The sequence below is a fragment of the Heteronotia binoei genome, chromosome 14 (genome assembly GCF_032191835.1).
Source record: "Heteronotia binoei isolate CCM8104 ecotype False Entrance Well chromosome 14, APGP_CSIRO_Hbin_v1, whole genome shotgun sequence".
Lineage (NCBI taxonomy): Eukaryota > Metazoa > Chordata > Lepidosauria > Squamata > Gekkonidae > Heteronotia > Heteronotia binoei.
Genome location: NC_083236.1, coordinates 35,030,469 through 35,048,731, shown reverse-complemented (window position 1 = coordinate 35,048,731; position 18,263 = coordinate 35,030,469). Strand labels below are relative to the sequence as shown.

The 18,263-nt window shown below is 45.2% G+C and overlaps 1 protein-coding gene across 2 annotated transcripts in view; it reads right to left on the bottom strand.

The window, feature by feature from the left end:
- The window catches only part of SLC12A4 (solute carrier family 12 member 4), a 67,797-nt gene that overhangs the window by 38,786 nt on the left and 10,748 nt on the right, over positions 1–18,263 (bottom strand). Inside the window, exon 1 of one of the 2 annotated variants that reach the window (XM_060254526.1) lies at positions 15,096–15,159. The exons of the other annotated variant lie outside the window; for it this stretch is intronic. Coding sequence (XP_060110509.1) covers positions 15,096–15,138 — 43 coding nt within the window. The 5' untranslated portion in view covers positions 15,139–15,159. Of the gene's footprint in view, positions 1–15,095; positions 15,160–18,263 lie in introns of those variants that run through there. 2 annotated transcript variants of the gene reach the window in all.

Below are 18,263 nucleotides of genomic sequence, written 5' to 3'. Positions count from 1 at the left end.
TGAGCCTTGCTGGCAGCTCAACAGCTTAGAGAAAGAGATAGTGAACTCCACTGCTGGGCAGACACAGCAAAAGGAGTTGCCCACAACCAACCCCAAAGCAGAAAATGAAACAAAAGCTGAAACTGGGGGTGGGGTGACTCCAAATAAGTATCAACTGTACACAAAAAACCACCACAACCAACTGGATACAAAGCGATATGTTATCTGAAGAGGGTTTTATGGCTTAGAGATTGTGTATGGGCTGTTTTTCACTCCAACAGGGAACACGATGTGGCTTATGATGTTCTCCCTTCCTCCATTTTATCCTCTCAACAACCCTGTGGGGTAGGTTAAGCTGAGAGTGTGACTGGCCCACAGTCACTCAGCAAGCTCTCAGGTAAGAGCAGGAATTTGAACCTGGGTCTTCTAGATCCTAGTCCAACACTCTAACCACCACACCACACTACATCTCTTGCTCAATTCCAGGTAAAAGATTCAGTACTGTTGCAAATTTCAAGTTATTTTTCTAAACTTTTCAGAAGCAGGCCATTGAAGACTTTTTCAATATCTGCTATGGTGGTATTTCTTCTTTTGCTACTTGGTTACAGAACCTGATACTCCAGAGTCTAGAAAACACAAACAAAAACCCATCTCTAGTCTTTCTAATAAAATTGTTTTTCCTGGCACAAAGCCACAAGATAAAACCTTGCCATGCTTCCTTCTAAAGCCGGGAGAACAACAAATCTGCAAGAATTAAACCGCAGAGGGCTTACCAAGAGAAATTTCTGTTCTTTCTCTAAGCTGGAAGATTTGTAAACTTGCCATTGTTGCAATTGTGGAGGTTCTTCAATACAATATACAGTGATAAAGCAAAACTTCAGTCCCACAACACAGGGGCATGCAGACTGCCTTATAAACCTTCCATGTGGCCCTGAGCTGGATAGCCCAGGCAAGCCTGATCCTGTCAGATCTTGGAAGCTAAACAGGGCTAACTGTGGTTAGTGCACGGACAGCAGATTTCTTTGAAATACTCAGTTGGGAGGCAAGGGCAGGCTTTATTCAGCCACCTCCCTGAATATCCTCCAGGCTCCCAGTAGGGGTCAGTCACCAGAGGGTGACATGACTTCCAGGTGCAGACACACACACACAAAATACAAAAATACCAAAAAGAAAACCCCACAAACATTTAAATGGGCGGGGAGAACAGCATGAAGAAACAGAATGGAATGAAAATTCTGTTGGCTTGAGCTGAGCAAAGGAGAAGCAAAATGAAAACATGGGCTTTTGGTGTAGTGGTTAAGGGCATGGACTCTTATCTGGGAGAGCCAGGTTTGATTCCCCACTCCTTCACTTGCAGCTGCTGAAATGGCCTTGGGTCAGCCATAGCTCTGGCAGAGCTGTCCTTTAAAGGGCAGCTTCTGAGAGAGCTCTCTCAGCCCCACCTACCTCACAGGGTGTGGGGTAAGGTAAAGGAGATTGTGAGCCGCTCTGAGACTGTGAGATTCAGAGTAAAGGGTGGGATGTAAAGCCCATATCATCATCTTTTGGAGTCAAAACATGATGGTGTGAAATTCGACAAAATCCCTTCCCCAAAAGCAGGCCTCTCCTCTCAGGTTGGCCTTTGGGTGCTGCTCCAGGAGTGAGAGTGTGTTTTGGGATCTGGACCAGCTACTGGAGAGTCAGAGTTACCCTGCCACCTACACAGCCAAGCTGGTCTCTTAAGTTAGCCTCCATCTTCTTTTCCTGTCTGTCCCAGCAGGGACTCCACTCCTGTGCCCCAAGACCTGGATGCAATGGAAGCAGCCCCTAGCCATCCCCCCCCCCCAAGGTCTTGTCTGAGCAATTCCGATTCTTAGCCTAATTTTCTAGACCAGCCTGCTAACAAGAATGGCTCATCTGGTCATTTGGGGCAAGTAACTCTGCAGGAAGACTTGCATGTTCTTTTCCCCCCCATTCAAAAGAGAGAGCAATCAAATGATTCACAGTCGCTGTTACACAAGACATCATTAACCGTCATTACTAAGAAATCAATCTTCCTCTGCTCATTTCTGTGGCTAATGTAAGGAAAGATGGATTATGGGGGCAGGGGTCCACAATGCCACCCACAGGGAGAAAGGATTTCTGACAAGGGCACCCAGCAGCCGAGCATCTCCCTCCCAGGGGCTCTCGTTTGCGCAGGAAGAAAAGGAAGGTCAGAAACAGCAGGGGGAACCGCTCCTGCTGTATCTTACTTTCACCTAATAAGGCCCGCTCTGCCTGCCAGTAGGATCTGGGGAGAAGCAAAGATCTCTCTCGTTTGCACTGCAGTCGGGAGAAGGTAAGAAACAGCAGGTGTCTTTTACATGTCACATTCAATCATCTGATCATTTTACTGGACTGTTTTGAAATCCAAATGCAAGCAACTTGGATGTCTTTGAAATCAGCAGTGTGTGTGGGGTGGGGGTGCGGAGAAGGACTCCAGAACCTTTTTCTCCCCTACTGAAAACTACCCATAAGCTGCTGTTACATCTATAGGGGAAAATGTACAAGTATTCCTTTCTTCCCCTTTTGCAGGTTTGTGTGTATGGTAAAATCAAGGGGTTGGGGCAGTGAGTGGAATGAGGGTTTTTTTCCCCAACAAGAAAATGGTAGGGGAGGACAAGAGTCACCCCTCCCCTTGTGCCAGACTCTCCTTCCAAGTACTAGTCCTGGGGACTGCATTTGGGAAAGAAAACAATCTTTTAAAATGATTGCAGACCTGAAAGTGGAATAAAGTTCTGCCTTTACCTTGTCTAAATTCCAATATGAGCAAGGAAAACCCAAGACTCCCGCCCCCCCCCCCCCCACCTTCAAACCCAACACATATCTCAGGTGGCTTGGGAAAGAGGTGGGGTCTTCTCACCTCCCTTGTGGGACAGTTTGGATAAGGAACAGCCTAAGAGTTTGCTATTTCTAATTTTCTCAGTCACCTGGAACAGATGAGAAAAATCTCTCACTTCTCCCCTCAGGCCTGCAGGCTCAGCAGTGGGCTCAGTCAGGAAAGGAAGGGGGTAGGTGGCAACCAACAACACAGCTTTAGGGTTTGTAGACTCTTTCGGGCTCAAGCGCCGTGTTCTACTGGAGAAAGTTTTCCTTCCAGACGTTTCGTTCTCAGCTGCGGAGAACATCCTCAGTGGCGTTGCAGCCGGAGCAGGCGCTCTGACCTTCTTGGCTGCTGTGCATTGAAGAAGGTCAGAGCGCCTGCTCCGGCTGCAATGCCACTGAGGATGTTCTCCACAGCTGAGAACAAAACGTCTGGAAGGAAAACTTTCTCCAGTAGAACACGGCACTTGAGCCCGAAAGAGTCTACAAACCCTAATGATGTTACCAGCCGTGAAAACCTGAAATCTTTGATAACAACACAGCTGTTGGCCAGAAAACCTGACTGCACTAGGGATTTTTAGGGGAAAGATTGCTTGCTTGGCAATGCCTTTGTACAGATTTACAGTGCCACCTCGTTTGGAGTACTGTGTCCAGGCCTAGTTGCCATAGGGCCCCGAAGCTGAAAAAAGTAGTTTTCACAAGAGAGAATATAACTGTCCCTGGAGAAGTCCAGCAGGAGAAGTTGCTTCTTGAAGGAGGAGGAGGAGGAGGAGGAGATTGGATTTACACCCCTCCCTTCACTCTGAGTCTCAGAGCTGCTTGCAATCTCCTTTCCCTTCCTCTCCCCACAACAGACACCCTGCGAGGTAGGTGGGGCTGAGAGAGCTCTTTCACGAACTGTGACTGACCCAAGGTTACCCAGCTGGCTGAATATGAAGAATGAGGAATCAAACCCAGTTCTCCCAGATTAGAGTCCACGCACTTAACCACTACACCAAACTGGCCACAAAATGACCAACATTGTAGTCTACCATGGGGCCACTTTTGGCTACATGTGGCATTTTAATAGCTGTCTGTCCTGCATTTCCAGACCAGCTGCTCTCCGTGCTCCTTTCAGACCCTTTCGCACAAGGCCCGCTTTGCTCTGCAGTAAGGCAAAAAAGCAGAAAGGCTTCCAGTCAAGTTCATTGCAAGGGCATCCTATTTTAATCTGCATCAATATGTTGATCTGGCCATTGTGGGCCAGAGGGTGAGATGCATTGCTATATTCTCTGTGGGAGTGTGCCACCACTCGAGTTGAAGCATCCATTCAAACAATATCTTCAGCTATCCAAGGAGCCCGCATGTCTCAGTCCCCTCCGGTTCACGAAATTGAATGCATCATGTTTCATCCGGCACATGCATTAGCCTCCTGTCCCGTTCCCCGAAAAATGGTTTGTAATTTCCTCAAGCAAACCAAAGTCATAGTGGTGTTATGCAGTACACTGCTTGGTAGTAATTAGCTCTCCAGGAACACGACAGCCACCATGAAAGCAAAGTTCATACCCAGGGAATAAAACTGATATCGGCCTAACCATATTCACACATTACACATCCATCCATCCAGACCTTCAATGGCATAACATGCACATTTATACAGCGAAGAAAAAGAAGATTTAAACATTTGAAATAAAACCAAAATATACACATAAATTATGTATACAATCACACATGGTCAGATTTAAAATTTAAGAATAGCCACTAAAAGGTTTGCTGCAGCCTTAGTAATCTCCAACAATGTCTCTCTCTTAGGAAGGAGCTCTCCCGGGTCCTGCACAGATCACTAGACCTCTCCTTGTGGCGGGGGGGGGGGGAGAGAGAGAAGTATCCAGGGCTTTTTGGGTAGAAAAAGCCCAGCAGGAACTCATTTGCATATAAGGCCACACCTCCTGATGTCACCACTGTTTCACACAGGACTTTTTTGTAGAAAAGGCCCAGAGGAACTCATCTGTACATTAGGCCACACTCCCTGACACAAAGCCAGCTGGAACTGCGTTCCTGCTCAAAAAAAGTCCTGGAAGCATCAGATCTCTTCAGACATGTGAGATAGCTCCCACTCCAGCTGAGCCCCTTTTGAGCCCAGCTGAGAACCTCCTGGGTCCACGGCTAAGTTGGGACAGCATTTTTTTTTTAAAAAATATTATTATAAATCAAATCCCCAAACAGAAAGTACTAAAAAATGTAACAAAATATAATGTCAAGTCTACAGATAAGTCTCTATAAAAGGCTGCTGAATTATCTAAAAAACTATGTCCATGTTCAGTTGTTGTCTACATGCAATATGTTCAAATGCTCATAAGTTTGTAAAGTTACCAGTCCATTGGATTACTGAAGGCACTTATTTTTCCAGTGTTGTAATATGTCTTTTAGCAATAGTAAGGGCCATGGAGAGTCCATTTTCGTTGGGACAACAAATATGGCTTAGCAGAGAGGGCCAGTCAGGTCTAATTCATATCCTGCTCACCCAAGAATGAAACAGGTGAAAGAACAAAGGTCAGCACAGGCAACTGTGGCCAGATCTGCTTGATGGAGCTGTCTGTGTAGGATTCACATGTTATGAACATATGAGGGATAAGGCTTTGGTCCGTTTGACCAATGCTTTCCCCTCTGACTGGCAGCAGCTCTCTTGGGTTCTTGGATCTTTCTTAATACCCACTGCCACAGATCCTTCAACAGAGGATGCCAAGGAGAGCCATGCTTCCCCTCCTCATGTTGAAAGGAACAGCTCCACTGTCACCTCTAGACAGAGGGGGATACAGTCCTGCAAAGGGTCATAGGACTGGTTATCTCCCCCTCATTTCAGGGTACTTTAGAACCAGCCTACCACATGGACAGGAAGGCTTAAGGAGGGCCAAGGCAATGCTTCAGAGCTGGATCTTATCACTCCAAACCAGAACAGCTCTTTTGAGCTTTGGCCACTCTGTCCTTATGCCCAGCTCTACAGGGAATCTGGTGCATTATGATATTAGAAACAAAGCACACTAAATGCCTCTTTATACTAGATCAGACAAATGGTTCTTTTCTTGCCTTGTAATGCTGACTCTGGCAGCTCTGAGCTCCTCCCCAGTCCTGGTGATCAATCACAGAGGCAGGCTATCAATCTCAGGGCCCCATTCAAGCATCTCCCAGAGTCATTCACATAATGTGTGATCTATAACAGGGGTCTGCAACATCTGGCTTTAGAGCCAAAGACAGCACAGTAAAGAACCAAATACAGCTCTTTAAGGAAAGGAAATCTTTCCTTAAAGTACTGGAGAGGCATGGAGAAAGCCAGAAAAACCAGGCAGGCAAAGATTGTCATCTGATTAAAGGGTTTCTTAGAGATGTTTCATAGAAAGGAAAATGAAAGAGGGAAATGGTTGCCAGGAATCCCAGTGTTTACCTTTCACAGATTTATGCCAGTGCACTAAAACAATCACACAGAGTGCACCTACGCATATTTATTACAGACCTTGTGTGTGCCGCTTGATCATCGGTTTGATATCAGTATGCCAATTATTGTTAATGTTAAGTTGTATGGCTTCAGTTACGCAAAGGAGCTTTCTTTAAAAAGGCTCTTCTTTCTTTAAAAGGCTCTTTTGTTCTTCTCAGTTTTGACATAGTTTGGCTCTTTAAGTTACGAGAAGCTGCTGCCCCGATCTATGCTATAACACTACATTTTGGTATGCCGAGAGTCCTGGCACAAAGGAAAAAGTTCTGACTCAGTTATGACCAAAGGAAAAAGTTCTGACCCCAGCCACAAACTCAATGACACTGCAATCCTAGGCAGAGTTTTCCCCCAGTGTAAGCCCACTGATTTGAGTTGCCTTTGACTGAAGTATCTCCACACAGGACCGCACTGTCAGGTACCTTAGGGCAAGCCACTATGGTGTCAAAATCTCCAGTCTGCAGGGATAACACAGCCAGCTTTACAGTGCTGTTTTAAGAATTTAACAAGAGGATGGTCTATGAAGTGCTTTAATCAATGAAAGGTACTACATATGGTTGTTTAACAATCCTGATACAGGCACTCTGGTCAAACTGTCACAACTGGCTGCAGCACCCTGCTAAGCAACAACAAGTTCCCGTGCAATATATGGAATGGACCTGCAACTCACAGAAATATCCTTTCTGTAACAAGGATTTAACCCCTTTTGCATGAAAAGCTACAATGTGCACATGCTATGGGGAGCCAGCTGACGTCAAAAGAGTTTAATCGTTAGCAGTATCGAATTTTGCTTCCAGTAGGGCCTAATCCATAACTGGCAACCTGAGGCATTTGCATCTTTATCTTTAGGAAAAGCAGTTACCATACCATGTGCAAAGCCACCTGGCCTTTTGCTGTTTCAGTCTAGAACTATGAAAAGCAAAGCAACCTGCCTTTACCTTCAAGATTGCTAAAGGGGCTATTAATAGGGGGTCAGAGAGGCTACAGCAGTGGTCATCAACTTTTTTGAACCTGCAGGAACCTTTGGGATTTTAAGAATCAATAAGTGCTGCCAGCAAATGGCTGCCACTGGAGGAGGAGCCAAACCCAAAATGGCTGCTGCAGGAGGTGGGGCTAACCACAATATTTCCCTCCTAGCTCTGCAAAAAAACCCAACAAAACCCCCCACAAAACAGGAAATGAAAGAAACAGAGAAAGAAAAGGGGGATTTTTAAAAAAGCCCAAAGGGGAACTGCACACTAAGTAAAGTGCAATTAAAGGATTTCTTAGAGATGCTTCACAGCTGTGGTCAGGGGTTTGGGGGTTTTTTTGTAGCAGGGGTTTCCTTTGCATATTAGGCCACACACCTCTGATGCTGCCAGTTCTCCTGTAGCTTACAGTAGGCCCTGTAAGCTCTTGGAGGATTGGCTACATCGGGGTGTGTGTGTGTGTGTGCGCCCTAATATGCAAAGGAGTTCCTGCTACAAAAAAAGCCCTAGCTGTGGTTGCTATTGCTGTGGGAAGCCCTTCCTTATTTTAGAACATCACTGATCACAGTTTCAAAGATAAAGATCAGCACTGATTTACAAGATGTGAATGCTCTCTTAATAAAAAGCAAGTCTGCCTGTTTCCACACAACTGGGATCTTGCAGTCACTCAACATTTCAGATCAAGCATGAAGAGTAAAATAAAAAGAAGAAACAGCTCTCTGGGGAAAACTGGTTTGGCCATGAGGGCTCTTGAAGGAAAACAATCAGACAAATGCAGACCCATCTGAATGTGCTACCCATGTGACTACCTGGGCAAAGGGAGATCTTTAGGGACAGGTATATTTGAGTCAGTGGACTGTGGAACGATTGATGTTCATCATTCTGAGCTGACTTGTTTCTCTAGGTTAGGCTGGAGAAAGAAAACAACTGTTCAGAGAAAAAAGTCCTGAAAATAAATTCCTTGTCCACTCCATGTTCTTGTTTCCCTTAACCTAAGAGGCCAGCTGACCAGCAACTACTCGGGCTGCCAGAAGCTGAGGACAACAAACACACAAGGTGGACCATGTGAGTTGGGGAGGCACTGTCACTACCCAGACCCATCTCATTTTTATGCCTCTTGGGGAAAAAGGCAAGTCCCAGCTGCCAGTGATGTGGGCCAGGGAGGAGGCACAACCCATCATCTCCCTGACCCACATCTCCACCTACCAGCATCAAGACCCAGAAACACTGGCAGCATCAATGGGGTTTTGTTTTCCTTTGGCTGAAGGCAGGGAGGAGACCCACAACTATCATGACCCATGCAGCCAAAATCAGCTTGGGGGCAGCAGAACACCTTGAGTCAGTCCTGCCACCCCCCTTTTCCTCCCTTGCCTGAGAACGTCACTCCTCCAGATCAACCATCCTTACCCCTCCTCCACAGACCCTCAATCAATTCTTTTTCTCCCTCACTGTTTTTGTACTTCCAGCTACCTCCCAGAAGCCCTGTACAATCTCTCCTTTCTTATTTCCCCCAAGTCCTTCCTTAGAACCCGCCTTTTCCATAAAGCTTTTGGCATTAGCCCTTAGTCCCTACCAAAATTAAACCCAAGCACCTATAACCACAATGAGCACTTGTTCTTCCCTACCTTTCCCCAATTGTAAATTATTTCAGACTGTAAGCTCTTTGGGAGCAGGGACCTATCCTCCCACAACCTGCAAAGCTGAACAAACATAGATATCGCAATACCCTAATAATAAGATCCTTGTATTATTTTTTTTCAAAACTCTTTTGATGCTCTGGCATTCCTAGGCAAGAGGCAAAAAAAGAAAAGATCTATCAATTTCAAATGGGGTCATTCACATGATTTGACAGAATGGACAATCATTCTGCTGAAAGAGAGAGGCGGCAGAGCAGATGCGGCTCTGTAAATATTACTGCCATTAAAAAATAAGAAATACCTACCCCGTAGCAAGAACCCTTTCCCATTCTCTGCAACTTGGCTCACCATGATCCCTGCTCTTCCAGTCCCTCCGAATACATTTAGCACCGGTCTCTGGGAAGCCCCACAGAACAGGACAGATTTAATTCAATAACTTCCACAGAATGGCACAATCGCCTCTGACAAACCGAATCACTGCTGGAGAGCAGCAACATATTGATCGATCATACATGCCAAAAGGTTTCCAACAGACAGGCTAAGTCAAAACAGAGATGACCCAGGCATTCAACATTCCCTCTCACCAACTCCGCCAATAGATGAACTATGTTATGAAGGTACTTCAGCTTCTGGTGAAATCTGAAGGCTTGTGGCATGTCACCTGCCATTTACAGACTGTTAAGAAAGGAGAGATGCCATGAAAATGATGGAAACACAGAGCCTGCGTAGGAATCACTGATGCAAAATCAATCAATCAATTGCCGGAGGCCAACGGGTGGTCCACAGCTTGACTCTGCCTCCCCCAACCCTGCTAGGCAATTTCAACTGGCCTCTGACAACCCCACGACATTTTCAAGTAGCTGGTTGACAACTTCACTTGTCATGAGCAACAGAAAGTCACATTCAGAAGAGATGTGTGTGAAAGAGATTCCGCACCTCAGAAAGCAATCCCAGAGAGGTCTACTCGGAATCCTTCACAGGTTTATTCAGTGGATTTTACTCCCAGGAAAATGTTCTTAGGGATTGCACAGTTAGTGTTATACCTTTCCCCCCCCCAAGTTAGTGTTATACCTTTTAGGTGCAAGGGATTCATCATGCCTACCCAAAGCTTTGACTGTTCAGTTATCCTTTACAACAGGAGGGACTGGTTAAACAATACACATTTGCACTTAGATCCTCCCTACCCCCACCAAAGGAAAAAAAAATAACTGACTGATGTTTCTGGGATGGCAAGAGATGCCTGACCTCTGACCTGAAACCAGCAAAGAAGTTCCTGAAAATTCACTAGTGAGAATGTCATTTTGAACTAGGTTGTTTGCCCACACATACCTATACTGCAGAGCAACAGAGACAGGTGGAAAACATTTTGTTTAGGGGAGACTCACTTGAGCCTTGTTCACATTTGGAATGTTTGCTTTATCACATATGGCCCTTTCAGGAAGGCTAGTCAGGACAAGATCTAGGATACCATCTAGCTATCTAGTTACCTCAGTTCCTAGCCTTTAGTCCACCAGAGAAGAGGGAGAATCCATTAACAGGACTATGAGGATCCAAAGGATGTCTCTTTTGTGGTTTTATTAAAATTATAAAAGCATATAAAGGTAAATGTAGTTCCCTGTGCAAGCACCAGTCGTTTCCGACTATGGGGTGAGGTTGCTTTCACAACATTTTCACAGCAGACTTTTTACAGCGTCGTTTGTTGTTGCCTTCAGCAGTCATCTACACTCCCCCCGCCCCCCCAGCAAGCTGGGTACTCATTTTACCGACCTCGGAAGAACGGAAGGCTGAGTCAACCTTGAGCGAGCTACCTGAACCCAGTTTCCACTGGGATTGAACTCAGGTCGTGAGCAGAGCTTGGACTGCAATACTGCAGCTTACCACTCTGTGGCATGGGGCTCTTATATAAAAAGCATATATACCTATATATATATGGCAGGTTTTAAGGAACAAGCATGGATCAAAGTATGGAAGTTTCTCTGAAATCATTTCAGGCTCCCTGTTCTCCTAGTTGATTCTGTCTCTGTTTTTAAGCTAAAAGTCCAACAAAACTTCCCACAAAACTTGGCAGGGCAACAGGCTAGAATGTTGTGACTCCACTGGCATAAACAATTTCAACAAGCAAGATTAGCACCTTCAGACAGGGGCAGCGTGACCTCCGAAAGCTCCAGAGTCTGTATTTGCAGAAATACAAGGCTGTCTCATACAATGGAAACTTTTAAGTCCTCAAAAACCACGGTAGTCAGGGCCACAGAGTATGAAGGTCTGCGGCAGAAAATGTCAGTGTGGAAAACAGTTTCTTCCCAACCAATGTTTAATCACTGGCATTTCCAGTCAAGGTCCCAGGCTAGCCCAATCTTGTCATATCTCAAAACCTAAGCAAGACTGGCTCTGGCTCGTATTTGGATGGGAGACCTCCAAAAAAATTCCAGGGTTGCTATGCAAAGGCAGGCAATGGCAAACCACCTCAAGCTTTGAAAATCTTATGAGGTTGTGATAAGTCAGCTGTGGCTTGATGATACTTTTTACCACTACCACCAATTCCATTTAAAAGAGAGCCAGGTAACATGTGCTGGGAAAGGCTTTTCCCCCCTGCCTACAACTCTGAAGAGTAGAGATCACCAGCCAGAACAAATAATACTGAGATAAATGGTCTGACTTGTTAGACTTGAATGAAATGTTCACATGCTGAAAGAAATGACTTTTGCAACCTCCTTTCCTCAACTCACCACAGGTGAGCAGAAAAACAATCTTTACAAGGCTGCCTGGTGAAGTATTCCATTCAATGGCTCTGCGGCCTCTCCACTGTGATTATAAACAAACGTGCATGTGCATGCACACATACACACACACAGTTGCATGCAGCAGACTCCTTATGCAAAACTGCACTTCAGTTCTTTCAAGAACACAACATGAAATTAACAGCGGCTGAAAACAGAGTGAGACGAATGCTCAGCTTAACTGCCCATTGTGGGTTTGCTGGTAGCGGCGAAAAAAAAAAATGAGCTCAGAACAGAAGTCAGATGGATTCTGGATGAAGGTGTGCTGATTCCAAGAAAAAGCACTTTATTACTACACTGTTGTCAAACCAGTCAGAAAATAAGAGAGAAGCCAAAGCATTTCAGCTGTAGGCCTGCCGGGTCTCTCACACGGAGCAACAGATATGATTTTAAAGAGCCGTCTCCTCCTCTGCTGTTTGAAAAATCTGTATTCTGTTATCTTGGAAGTGAGCACTTCCAAAGTAATGGGAAAATGAATGCTTTGGAATCTCTGCAGGGCCTTACCACAAAGTCTAAGCAAGGCTCCAGGGCCCAGTTTTACTGCCTTCCTATGTATATTCAGACACCTTTAATCAGCATGTGGCCCTGCAAGACTAGCTACTAGAGTTCCCCTCGGCCAATTTTCAGTTGCCACTCACAGTATAGAGAGGCAAGGATGCAGCCAGACTCACTTTATGTAGCTCTACTCCCAACTTTCTATCACAGGAGAAAGTTAAAAAACTAAGTATGAATTGAAGCAAACATTACTTCAGAAATGCTGCAAAAATATGGTTTTAATAAACTATGCGGTTGTCTGAATGAAAGGCCACACCGCTAACTATCAAACCAAATCCTGAAACCATGACTTGACATCTGGGTCATTAGCCACAATTAGCCTAAGCTATGGTTTTAAGGGATGCACAAACATGCACATCCTGGCTTTTTTCTGGCACTGCCCTCTTAAACTGCAGAATTATGGTGATGAAGCCCATATTTGTCAAGGCAAAACAAGATCTGAGTGGTCATCTGCTAGCTGAACTCTTGTATTACAAACAAACCACAGTTAGTGAAAACAAACCATGGTGTTGCATTATGTCTGAATTCAGTCACATTGAGTTCCCCAGCTATATCTAGATCAGTGGGGCAGATCATTCATAATCTTTATCCCCTATACACACACTACCCTTATACACAAGAGCCTTCTGTATGTAGGCTGAACAAGCAGAGAGAGAGAGACATAGAGAGAAAGCAGGCACAAGCACAGAGCCCCCACTAGCCTCTTGGTGACTTGGAGACCGATTCCCATAGGAGATAATGGAGAATTGATTTGCGAGTATCTGAGGCTTCAGGGGGCTGTTTTTTTTTAGTTAGAGGCACCAAATTTGCAGCGTATCATCTAGTGCCTCTCCTCAAAACACCCTCCATCTTTCAAAAGGATTGGACCAGGGAGTCCAATTCTAGGATCCCCAAAAGAATGTGCCCCTATCCTTCATTATTTCCAGTGGAGGGAAGGCTTTTAAAAGATGTGTGGTTCCTTTAAATGGGATAGCCAGAACTCTCTTTGGAGTTCAGTTATACTTGTCACAACCTTGCTCCTGGCTCCACCCCCAAAGTCCCCAGATATTCCTTGAATTGGACCTGGCAACCCTACCCACACCACTGACCTCAAAAGATGGAACATGTACAGGACTCAAGCTAAGCCTACCTAGCTGAAATTTTTCCTGGCATTCCCTGCTTCTCTATAGCATCCACTTGAAACTTCCCTCCATCATTCTGCAAGCAGTGAAGGGTTTTCTTGAGTGCTAAGAAGGATAATTGCAATTAGCATGCGACAGCCATTCATTAAAGGGGGGGAGCATTCCTAGACTCCTTTCACAGCATGCAACAATTTAAACTATGCGATGACAAGCCCCGACAAGCTAGCCTGCACAGAGCATCTACCTGGCTCAACAAAACAAACTGCTCCAACAATTCACTTTTTAAAACATAAAATGTGTGAAATCGTTCCTGCTGCCAAAGAAATCTCTTACAGCACCTTCATGTGAGAGTTCAGTTACATCTAAACTCCATGGGAAGGGCGGGGTAAAATAAATCAAATCATGCAGGAAGCATTTCCAGCACAGGCAGCCAGTACAGTATGCTGGTTAGAGTGTAGGACTCAGATTTCAGAGACCCAGGTTCAAATTTGTGCCCTGCCAAGGAAGTTCACTGGGTGACTTTGGGCTAGTCACCTGGTCTCAGCCTAATTTAATCCATGTTCTTCCCTCCTTCGTTTTATCCTCACAACAGCCTTGTGAGGATAAAATGAAGGAGGGAAGACTAAAGTGAGACTATTCTCCAGGTGCTGGTGGAAAGTGTTGTCAACCTGCCGCTGACTTACGGTGACCCCACAGGGTTTTCATGGGAAGAAACAGGTGGTTTGCCACTGCCTGCCTCTGCATTGCAAGTTAACCCCAGTATTCCTTGGTAGTTTCCCATCCAAATACTGACTGGGGCTGACCTTGCTTTGCTTCTGAGATTTGATGAGGTCAGGCTAGCCTCTTCCCACGGAAGGCATGGTCTCAGCCTAATCCACCTCACAAGGCTGTTGTGAGGAGAAAATGAAGGAGGGGAAAACACAAATGTAGATTGATTGGGACCTCCAGGCATTCTCAGATTTGAAGGATGACACAAGAGCTTTGTTATGAATAGATGTGTGTCAAAGGGTCTTTTTTATGTGGAAGAAAATGCTCAGCGGTATATGATAAGTCTGCTTTTAAGGGGCATAGGTTGCAACATTTATGAACAATATATGTATTTTTAAAAATTCTAACATTTTTATTCGCCCTTCCCCCCTTCCTTTGAGGAACTCTGGGTGGTATACAACATTATCTCCTCCTCACTTTGCCTTAACAACCATCTTGTGAGGTAAATAAGGCAGGCTGACCCAAGATGAGCTTAACAGCTGAGGGTGGATCTGAACCCAGGCTCCTCAGATCCTAGTCTAACCCTCTACTGGTAGCCAGCTCACATCATTTTCCTCTGTTTTCATTCTTACAACAACACTGTGAGGCAGGTTAGGCCGAGAGTCTATGACTGGCCATTGTCACCCAGAAAGCTTCCATGCAGAGTGAAGATTCAAACCTCAGATTTCTCAGATCCTAGTCCCACACACTAACCACTACACCACACAGGGTCTTCTGAAATTCAACTAATGATTCACTTCTTCAGACCAAACACTAATTATTGCTATTCCTTTGTTGGGAAGAAGCACACACAAGACCTCACAATAAGTAATAAATATGCGCAACAGCACCCTGTGTAATTGTTTCAGTGCACTGGCATAAATCTGTGCATGGCTGGCACTGGGATTTCTAGCAAGTGGTCCCCTCTACCATTTCCCTTTTCCATAAATCATTTCCAAGAAGCCCTTTAGTCCCATATAAATTCTTACTAGGAAAACACTTACCGCTACTTCCTTTTGGGTCACTGTTCTGCTGAGCATCATTCATCCTGCTACATTCAGTTACCAAGCAAACAAGCACACAGTCTCAAACAACAAGCAAACTTGGGAGACGGCTTTTATGCCCAGCTGCATTTTGCCAGCCAGCAAGACTGCAGAATGCCTTAATCTCCCCTTAGCATGGGGTTTCTTCACCGCAAACAGCCAAAGCTTAAGCTGTTCATTAAAAAGTAATCAGTAAAAGTAACTTTGGGAGAGAGGAAGGGGCAGAGCTGATGCGGAGCTAGATGGTGGTACTACAGGGAGAACATCAGTATGGCTGTGAGGTGTGGGGACCGACTGCTGATGTTACAGGAGAGAGTAGGATCCAAATCCAAGAAATAAAATAAATACATTTTCAGGTTTCTATAAAAGGCATAAATAGCAGGTGTTGAGCTCCCTATAATAAGCCCATGGTCCTCAAAGACCTGTGTCAGGTTTCTAAAAAGAACAATCTAAAAATTGGGCTCTTTTGGAAGAGTAATGGCAACTAACAATTCTATATAAACTGCATATGGGTGTTAGCCACCTACCTGAGATGACTGACAGGCTAGGTCAGGGGTGGTCAACGGTAGCTCTCCAGATGTGTTTTGCCTACAGCTCCCATCAGCCCCAGCCATTGGCCATGCTGGCTAGGGCTGATGGGAGATGTAAGCAAAAAACATCTGGAGAGCTACCGCTGGCCATCCCTGGGCTAGGTGACCAATGAGGAAATTGTTTCAGCTTTGTTTCTCCAGACTTCCCTTCTCTCTGGACTCACTAACCATGTTCATGGATTCCACCCCAGAGCTTGTTTTGAGCAGCAGGCTTAGTTGGCTCCAGGACAACTCCCTAGCTGCTGTAACCAGCCACCGCACATCTGGAGTTGGGAAGCGCTACATCAGCTGACCGGGCTTCCTTGAATGGCCTGAACTCTGGCACCCAGCAGTTAAATCCAGCTCTTCTATGTGGCCCTCTCCATTTTTATCTTGGCATACGGTGCAAAAGCAAGACTATTTCCATAGGAAGCATCCATTTCTTATTATCTCTGCTACACTCAGCCAGAGCATTCTGTAATTCCATAGCAGCCAACTGAAGGCATCAAGTACAGTGCCACGTATTTACAAATCCCAAAGAGTTAACACAAACATTCTCAAGCAACAAGCTGAAAAATCTACTTCTCCTGAGATCCCTGAACACATCAGGTTCAGTACTAGCTATGCTTGTGTATACCATCCTGATTCTGCCCCCAGCAAAGGAGTTCCTTCCAAAATGTCCCCAATTTACCAATCAGCCTTGGCTAGGGTTGCCAAGTCCAATTAAAGAAAAATCTGGGGACTTTGGGGGCAGGGCCAGACTTTGGGGGTGGAGCCAGGAGACATTGGGGGTGAAGCCAGGAACAAGGGTGTGACAAGCATAATTGAACTCCAAGAGAGTTCTGGCCATCACATTTAAAGGGACAACACACCTTTTTAAATGCCTTTCTTCCATAGGAAATAATTAAGGATAGGGGCACCATCTTTTGGGGCTCATAGCATTGGACCCCCTGGTCCAATCGTTTTGAAACTTAGGGGGTATTTTGGGGAGAGGCACTAGATGCTATACTAAAAATTTGGTGCCTCTACCTCAAAATATAGCCCCCCCAGAGCCCCCAATACTCACAGATCAATTAGACATTTCAATTAGACATTTCCCTCCCACCCCATGCTTTCTAAAGGGGGGGAGGGCCTCCAAACCAGGGAATCCCCTGCCCCCTCCCTCTTTCACACACACAAATACTTACTAGATCTTCTTCCTGCAGAACTCTACTTGCTGTGAAAACGAAAGCAAAAGAAAGGGAGGGGCCATTCTCCATGGAAACTATTACTGACCCTTTCCAATGAAGCCCTTCCTGTTTCCTGTTTCCTGCACAGCCTTAAAGACACGCATTTTACAAACAGATCAGGAGCTCTACAACTACATGATGCCTACATGTATGTTCTCTCTCCCCCGCCCCCGGATTTTTGGAGAGCGGGGGTGGAGGCTGCAAATATGGAGGTCCCCTGCCAGGGCGGGGAGGTTGGGAAGCCTAGCCTTGGCTCCTGTCATGATCCTAGTCCTAGTGAGGCCTACAGGCCCGGGGAAGCCTGCATCAGAGCAGCTACAGGGCCTACATTTCCCAGGATCCCTTCTGTCCCTCTGATCGGGTGGCAGAGATTTGGAGGGAAAACTTGCTCAGTGAAGATGGGTGGAGGAAACAATAAATAGGCCTAGCTGGAGAAAGGTGATGCCATGGATTGAACCTGGGTCTTCTACGTGCCAAGTAGATGTTCTACCATTGAGCCACAGTCCTTCAAAACTCAGCAGACAACCCCAACACCCCACACAACACAATCCCACTCTAATGCTCAGTATGCCGTTTGAACACCTGCATAGTGCTTGAAAAAAATTCTTCAGGGTTACCAGTCTTTCAACCTCAAAACCAAGTTATCTTTAAACAAAACAAACTTTGGGTCAAAAGGAAAGGCATGGTATAAATATTTTAATATATTAATAAATAAATATTTACACACTTTTCTCCCCAGCAAGGACTCAAAGCAGCTTACCATATCATTTTCTTCTACTCCATTTTATCCTCTCTCACTCACTTGGCAAAACCCAGCTATGTTTTTGACAGAGAAAGCTGAGGAGAGTTGTTTGTTATAATGGTTGACTCATTGGAAGAGTCTGGCTTGCAAGTCTTCCCTGACAGAACCAGAATTCCAGAGATTTCTAAAAAGGCATCGATAAATTTAACTGATCCGTCTGCTCCTTCTCCTCTGAAGCTGGCATTACTAGGCATCCAAGGCAAAAACAGCAACAGTTGCCTCCAAGGGGCATTTTACTCAACAGCACATTTCTCCAGCCTTAAAAACAACATGAAAAGGGGAATCTGCCAACACCTGATAAGACAGAAGAGCTTTACAGGGAAAAAGTAAACTTCCAGCCTTCATAGCAAACAAGAAAAAGAATTATTTCCAATTAAACTCCACCCCCACCCCCTTTTTATATTCTTCAAAAATTAAAGAAGTTTCCTAACACTAGAAGCCACAAGTATTTGTAGAAGTAGTCTGTAATTTCCTGTTGGTTTGAATGTAATTGTTTCAGTTTGTATAGAAAATTATCAGAAGTTATTCA